Source organism: Rattus rattus, chromosome 1 (genome assembly GCF_011064425.1).
Source record: "Rattus rattus isolate New Zealand chromosome 1, Rrattus_CSIRO_v1, whole genome shotgun sequence".
NCBI classification, from domain to species: Eukaryota; Metazoa; Chordata; class Mammalia; order Rodentia; family Muridae; genus Rattus; species Rattus rattus.
In genome coordinates, this window is record NC_046154.1 from 160,432,548 (window position 1) to 160,441,306 (window position 8,759).

Sequence of the window (8,759 nt, forward strand, 5' to 3'; positions counted from 1 at the left end):
AAAACCCAGGATAGCTAAAACTATCCTCAACAATAAAAGGACTTCAGGGGGAATCACTATCCCTGAACTCAAGCAGTATTACAGAGCAATAGTGATAAAAACTGCATGGTATTGGTACAGAGACAGACAGATAGACCAATGGAATAGAATTGAAGACCCAGAAATGAACCCACCCACCTATCGTCACTTGATTTTTGACAAAGGAGCTAAAACCATCCAATGGAAAAAAGATAGCATTTTCAGCAAATGGTGCTGGTTCAACTGGAGGTCAACATGTAGCAGAATGCAGATCGATCCATGCTTATCACCCTGTACAAAGCTTAAGTCCAAGTGGATCAAGGACCTCCACATCAAACCATACACACTCAAACTAATAGAAGAAAAACTAGGGAAGCATCTGGAACACATGGGCACTGGAAAAAATTTCTTGAACAAAACAACAATGGCTTATGCTCTAAGATCAAGAATCGACAAATGGGATCTCATAAAACTACAAAGCTTCTGTAAGGCAAAGGACACTGTGGTTAGGACAAAACGGCAACCAACAGATTGGGAAAAGATCTTTACAAATCCTACAACAGATAGAGGTTTTATATCCAAAATATACAAAGAACTCAAAAAGTTAGACTGCAGGGAGACAAATAACCCTATTAGAAAATGGGGTTCAGAGCTAAACAAAGAATTCACAGCTCAGGAATGCCGAATGGCTGAGAAACACCTAAAGAAATGTTCAACATCTTTAGTCACCAGGGAAATGCAAATCAAAACAACCCTGAGATTTCACCTCACACCAGTGAAAATGGCTAAGATCAAAAACTCAGGGGACAGCAGATGCTGGTGAGGATGAGGAGAAAGAGGAACACTCCTCCATTGTTGGTGGGATTTCAGACTAGTACAACCATTCTGGAAATCAGTCTGGAGGTTCCTCAGAAAATTGGACATTGAACTGCCTGAGGATCCAGCTATACCTCTCTTGGGCATATACCCAAAAGATGCCCCAACATATCAAAAAGACACGTGCTCCACTATGTTCATCGCAGCCTTATTTATAATAGCCAGAACCTGGAAAGAACCCAGATGCCCTTCAACAGAGGAATGGATACAGAAAATGTGGTACATCTACATAAGTTAATATTACTCAGCTATCAAAAACAACGACTTTATGAAATTCGTAGGCAAATGGTTGGAACTGGAAAATATCATCCTGAGTGAGCTAACCCAATCACAGAAAGACATACATGGTATGCACTCATTGATAAGTGGCTATTAGCCCAAATGATTGAATTACCCTAGATGCTTAAAACAAATGAAACTCAAGACGGATGATCAAAATGTGAATGCTTCACTCCTTCTTTAAAAGGGGAACAAGAATACCCTTGGCAGGGAAGAGAGAGGCAAAGATTAAAACAGAGACTGAAGGAACACCCATTCAGAGCCTGCCCCACATGTGGCCCATACATATACAGCCACCCAATTAGTCAAGATGGATGAAGCAAAGAAGTGCAGACACAGGAGCAGGATGTAGATCTCTCCTGAGACACAGCCAGAATACCTGGCAAATACAGAGGCGAATGCCAGCAACAAACACTGAACTTAGAATAGGACCCCGTTGAAGGAATCAGAGAAAGAACTGGAAGAGCTTGAAGGGCTGAGACCCCATATGTACAACAATGCCAAGCAACCAGAGCTTCCAGGGACTAAAGCCACTACCTAAAGACCTGACCATGGACTGACCCTGGACTCTGACCTCATAGGTAGCAATGAATATCTAGTAAGAACACCAGTGGAAGGGGGAAGCCCTTGGTCCTGGTAAGACTGAACCCATGAACTAGACTGTCGGGGAGGGCGGCAATGGGGGGGGGTGGGGAGGAACACCCATATTGAAGGGGGGAGTGAAGGGATGTTTGCCGAAACCGGGAAAGGAATAACACTTTCGAAATGTATATAAGAAATATTCAAGTTAATAAAAAAAGGACACAACTAACATAACTTAAAATGTCACTATCTAAAATTTTTAAAAGGCCTCCAGTTCAATTTATCTCTCCCTGGTTTATGTGAATGTTTTTCTAGTGATATCTAAATCATGGGCTGAGCCGACGTCACCAAGTGAAAAAAATATTGGACAAAATATTTGTATATTGTGTAGTACCTCCATAAAAAAGAGCAAAATCAGTTCATTTTTTAATTAAAATGGATGTACTGGAATTGAGTGTGCAGAAGTAAGTATATAAAGGCAAATGGATGGCATTTCTCACACATGAAAAACAGATAAATAAAAGTGATTTAAATTAGAAAAGTTTGCATATGATATAATTCTAGAAAATTTCTTTAAGCTATAAATGACTTTGGATGTTTGAAGAAAACCCACTTCGTTTTGAAGAATGAAAGAAAAAGGAGCCTTTGTACATTAATATGGGGAATTGATTTACTCCAGATAGAGAATTTATTAAATTTTGTTTAAATTACTGCTTACTTTTGAGTCAGGAATTCCATTATGAGTTAATCACAGTGGTGATAAGAAAATTTTAAACAATGAGCAGTTTATGATTTTAGAAATTGCATCAAAAATATTCACACAATTTTAGATATTAATAGTTTTCTAATTATTATAATTCGAAACTGTTGCCTGACCTCTAAGAGAATAGTAAAATAAGTGAGGGTTGATCCTTACAAAGAGATATGCAGCTAGAGTCACATTTGAAATGCCTCCAGGGGTTGACATGGTCCTGTGATTGATGTGATTGACAGTAAATGCTTTTAAGGAGACAAGCCAAGGCAAATCAGGGTTTTTGTAGAATAACGCATTTTACATAGAGCTAATTTGTGTACAGTAGGTTTTATGTTCATGCTTATTTTTATAAACAGCACTTCTGCATCATACAATTTGTGAATCCCTTAGGAAATGATGGTGTTAAGTCTAGTTACCCTGAGAATTGTTTGTTCCTATTTAATATTTTCCTATAGAAAACAAGGGCATAAATTCTTCATTATTTCAGACATGGTGAGTTTCCATATTATGGTATATGTCAATTTTAACAACATTTTTTATAATTTACTGTAGACATATGAATTTCATGAATATTCCCAGCATTCATTAGATTAGCAAGAAATAATATCTCTAAGACAACATACAAATAAGCAAATGTGTCATTTATTTTAGATTAGAATGAGGAAGAAGGACTGGTCATCCATTGTCTGTTTACCAGGATAATAATTGACATACAGAAGCAAAAATTTGGCAGAATTGACATGTTCAACTGAAGAAAACTGTGAAACTAATAAGAGGTTAGTATTTTAATATCTTCTTTTATTGACTCATAAATAGATAATTGTAAATGATTACAAAAATGTTTTATCATTTGAAAATCTTTTAAATGTATGTTGTATTCATAAGATCCAACAAAACTCAATGGAATTATATTCCTTGGCCTGTGGGCCATATAATCAATAATGCAATTTGTGTCGGTTTCCATTATAATAAGTATGTGTTATGAAGATGGATGGGGTATATAAGTGTTATATCAGAACAAAATAATAGTTTTTGGTGAGGAAAATTTATTGTAAGCACAGTATAATTAAACATTTATGTCAGTGATACCAATGGAAAGATTTTATAAATGATAATACTTTCTGAAATATAATTTTATAACATCTGCATATCCTAATAGCTGTGATAACCATGGTACTGTTCCTTACAATGGTTTATGGATCAATGAGAGATGAGTAAATATGAGAATAGTGGCAATTTTTTTCAAGCAAAGATTGTTTGATACATTATATTTTCTTGGTCACAGGCTGCTTTTTCTGCATAGAATATCCTATCTCAAATCTTCAGTTCCTTTACAAACCATCTAAATATCCAAATGTTCATATATATATATATATATATATATATATATATATATATGTCATTTTCTATATTTCTGTAAACACCAGAGAAAAGAATATTGAGTTTTTAATTGTCCTTTGTTTCTTTTATGGGTAGTTTTTGCATTTTTAATGTTTTTAAAGAATAATTTGTACCTCATAGGTTGGGAATAATTCTATTAGCATTCATAATGCAGAAAATATGTTATCTATTGTCTACTTTAAATGGTTTTAATGATTACATTATGGCTCTTTAGAACTTTGGTAAAAGTTTATTTTTTTCTAGAGATGTTACTAATTATTTCATAAGTGTTCTCTCACCTGGCTTTTGATTAGAATTTGAATAAAATCTTTCAGAAAAGCTCTTATAAAATAAATAATGTTAAATAAATAAAATAAATAACATAAAATAATGTTAAGATCATGACTTCTGAACACAGCCCAGGTTAGTGAATGCAAGCCACAATATTTTACATTTGATATCATTCATATCATATCACTCTGTCTTTTCTTAGTATGTCATAAAATACTTACATGTTTCTCTGTTTATGCAATAGCTTGATAGGGATTTCATAATACCACACCCTGCACTGCATCAATAACACAGGCACGAGAAAAATATATGTTGTTCCCTGTAAGAGTTTTACCAAAGTGCTTATAGTGAAAGAACATCATACCTGAGATGTGGAACCAGAGACAACCCGGAAAATGAAAAGCTATACCAATTCAGCGTCCTTTGTAAAGTGGAACCCCAGTATCAATAGACATAAAGCAAAATCACTCGAGTCAGGTATGCTAATCTTTTATTTAGTGGATAAAATATCACCAACAAACTAACTCTAATTACTGTCATGGGGTAGTTTTGGTACTGTGAGTGTGTATATTCATTTCCAGATACAGACTGTTGTACATAGGTCACTTGATTCTATGATACAATTCCTAAAACTAATCAGGAAACTATCTGATATTTAACTCTTCACATTGTACAGGACATGTAGATTTTCTAAACTTCAAATTACTCGAAATAGATATTCCATTTTTTTTTCCAAAATTCTTATGTTTGCATAGGTATAAAGTAGGTAGAGTATATAAAGCTTTAATATTGAATCAAAGTACTCTATAAACATAAGTATCTGCCTTACACAATTATTTTAAAATGAAAAATGGCTCATATTTTTACTTGAAGCATTGGCTTTATATTTATAGGTTAATTCTTTTTTCACACTGCTATTTTTCTCTATTCAAAGCTGTCATGGGACAGAGGACAGTAATGGGAAATATTACCAGTAAGAGAGTTTATGGTTGCAAGTTCAACTGATGACTCAGTTTGAAATCAATGTGTTGTTCATGTTTCCCAGTTATTTTCTAGAAATTGAGATCTGATTATCACCATACCCATTTTGCTAGAATCTCATACTATAATCTTGTCTATTTTCTTCTTTAGAGATCTTCTTTCTTAAAACTGCCCTATATGTGTATCTAAATTAGGAGTTACTATGGCTATTGGGAACACCACAGTTTACTGTAAATATTGTATCACTGAAGTGGTAATTTACTCAAGAGAACTAAGTCAGAAATTTTCAAATACCACACACTTGAATAGTTTATTTAAGCAGATTATTGAAACGACAGGTACAGGTGGACTGTAATCCAATTAAGAGACAATTTCACATAAGTGGCATGCCTCCTGTAAATGGGCCAAAAGGACCCAGTCAATGTTGAGTTAAATAAGATTCTGAATCTGGCTACCCTTATGTCATATTGAATCAAGCCATGTCATTTACAAAGAAGGAACCTCAATTGAGAAAATGTCCCCAACAGACTGGAGAAACCTATTTCATTTCCTTGACTGATAGGTGATGTGGAAGGGTGGTCCCGGGAGCAGTCTGAGAAAGCCAAATTAATGAGTCAGATAGTAAGTAGTACTCCTCCATGACCTCTGCTTCATTTCCTGCTGCCAAGTTTCTTCCCTGAGTTCTTACCCTGGAATGCTTCCCTGACAGACTAATAAACACTAATGTGAACAAAACCTTTAAAGCATTTACTTCCCATGCAATCTTTGGCCTTGGTGTTTTTTCACAACAATAAAAACCTTAACTATGACAAATACCAATGATGTTTAAGATATGTTCATGAAATGAAATCTAAACTCATTAAAATATTTTTGCATGGGTTTTACTGAAAATGTGCCTTGCTGTGAATATAAAGGAATGAATATTTTCCAAATGTGTTATATGTGATAATAGTTGTTTGGGGTTTTTCCTTCTATTTTCTCTTATTTTATATTTTATTTTATTTTATGTAGACTTACTAGAGAAAAAGGGGAAATGAAGAATCAATCTGTGGAGATTGTATTCATTTTGCTTGGATTGACAGACGACCCTCAGCTACAAATTCTGATTTTCCTGTTTATGTTTTTCAATTATATCTTGAGCATGATGGGGAACTTAGTGATCATCTTCCTCACCCTGATGGATCCTCATCTCAAGACTCCAATGTACTTTTTCCTTCGGAATTTTTCCTTCTTAGAAATTGCATTCACAACTGCCTGTATTCCACGGTTCTTAATGAGCATTCTCACTGGAGACAGAACAATTTCCTACAATTCTTGTGCAGCTCAACTATTCTTCTTTTTTCTCTCACTAATCACAGAGTTCTACCTCCTGGCTGCCATGTCCTATGATCGCTATGTAGCCATCTGCAAACCACTGCACTACCCTATCATCATGAACAGCAAAGTGTGCCACCTACTGGTTCTCAGCTCCTGGGTAACTGGGTTCTTAGTCATCTTCCCCCCTTTGCTCTTGGGACTCAAACTGGATTTCTGTGCCTCCAAAACAATAGACCACTTCCTGTGTGACACTTCTCCTGTCCTGCAACTGTCTTGTACAGACACACATTTCATAGAATTGATGGCTTTTGCCTTAGCTGTCATGACACTTATCATCACCTTGATCTTAGTGATTCTCTCCTACACACTCATCATCATAACCATCCTAGAGTTCCCTTCAGCTCAACAAAGGAGAAAGGCCTTTTCCACATGCTCCTCACACATGGTTGTTGTCTCCATTACTTATGGGAGTTGTATGTTCATGTACATGAAAACATCAGCCAAGGAGAGGGTGGCTTTAAATAAAGGTGTAGCTGTGCTCAATACCTCTGTGGCCCCTTTGCTAAACCCTTTCATTTACACCCTAAGGAACCAGCAGGTGAAGGACGCTTTCAAGCAGGTGCTTCACAGATTGTGCTATTCTCAAAACAGTGAATTGAGATTTAGGCTTAAATAGCATGCTGTTGGAACGTGAGTCAAAGAGGGGATATAATTTCCATGTATGCCAGCTATGATCTATGCTTAAGTATGATGTTTTCTATTAACTTTTCTTTCTCAGTTTCCGTTAATGCCCCTCTTTCCTACTTCCAGTCATTTCTCTGATACACCCTACATTAGTTTAATATGAAATTAAATCAAATACCTACAGGTGAATTTTCAGTTTTGTTGTACTATTTTTCTTCTGGAATTTCATGTGAAATACATCTCTCTCTTTGTACTTTATTTTTGTATTTTCTTGCTCCACGTAAAATTTTGAGGTCTCTCATGTTCAGTATAGTTGGTTTTGGTTCAGGATGTTAATTGGGTATAGGAACCTGTCTGTTGTACTTTTCTGGAGAAAAGAGAAAAAACAGTATGAAAAGGTGTACCAGTAGCTTACTATTTAAGACAACTTCTTTTTGCAGAGGTTGTAGGTTAACTACGCAGTACTCAAATGGTGGCAAACCATCGTCCAATTTTTTTTTCTTTGTTGGAAGTACTTGCCCATGGAATACATGCACACATGCAGGCAAGACAATCAGATACATACAATAAAAATAAACAATTGTGTTTTCAAAAACTACCATGAATGTTATATAAGTTCTTAATTCTCTATGTAAAGAACAACTGTTATACTTCCATTTCCGAACTTTTCATTGAAATCCTCTTGCTCAGCCACAGCAAAATGAAAACAAAACATGTCTTTCTGATATGTCCTCTCCTATGTACGGAGGCATATGTATGTATGTTTACGTATTGGCATACAGTTTCAATGCAGAGTCCATAAAAATCCTTTAGAAATTATATCCTATGGTCAGTCTCTTTACTCAGTGAGTGATGTCAGTCTCAACATCTGCATCTTCCTGTACCATTTGCTCCCAGTATGTATGATTATTTGAAATAACTTGACAAATATGAATATTAAATCCATAAGATTTATTCATATTCTTTATTTTTTGAAATTTTATTTTTTTATTAAATTTATTTCTCTATTTACATTTCAAATGTTTTCCCTTTTCCAGTTTCCTGTCCATAAACCCCCATTCCCTCCTGCTCCCCCACATTGGTGTTCTCCCCATCCACCCCCTTCCCCACAACCCTCGACATTCCGCTGCACTGTGGGTCCAACCTTGGTAGGACCAAGGGCTTCCCCTTCCACTGGTGCCCCAACAAGGTTATTCTCTGCTACATATGCAGTTGGAACCCTTGCTCAGTCCATGTATGGTCTTTGGGTAGTGGTTTAGTCCCTGGAAGCTCTGATTGTTTGGCATTGTTGCTTTTATGGGGTTGCAAGCCCCGTCAGCTCTTTCAATCCTTCCTCTAATTACCGCAAAGGGGATCCTGTTCTCAGTTCAGTGGTTTGCTGCTAGCATTGACCTCTGTATTTGACATGCTCTGGATGTGTCTCTCAGAAGAGAACTGTATTCAATCCCTTCCAGCATGCACTTCTTAGCTTCATCAATTTTATCTAGTTTTGGTGGTTGTATATATATGGGCCACATGTTGCAGACTCTGAATGGCCATTCCTTCAGTCTCTGGTCTAACCTTTGCCTCCATATCCTCTCTTACGGATATTTTTGTT

At 36.0% G+C, this 8,759-nt stretch overlaps 1 protein-coding gene across 1 annotated transcript; it reads left to right on the forward strand.

The window, feature by feature from the left end:
• Window positions 1-6,194: 6,194 nt before the first annotated feature.
• LOC116889912 (olfactory receptor 6C6-like) lies at window positions 6,195-7,154 on the forward strand. The gene has a single exon (XM_032890731.1). The coding sequence runs from the start codon at window positions 6,195-6,197 to the stop codon at window positions 7,152-7,154; it is 960 nt and encodes a 319-aa protein (XP_032746622.1).
• Window positions 7,155-8,759: the final 1,605 nt, after the last annotated feature.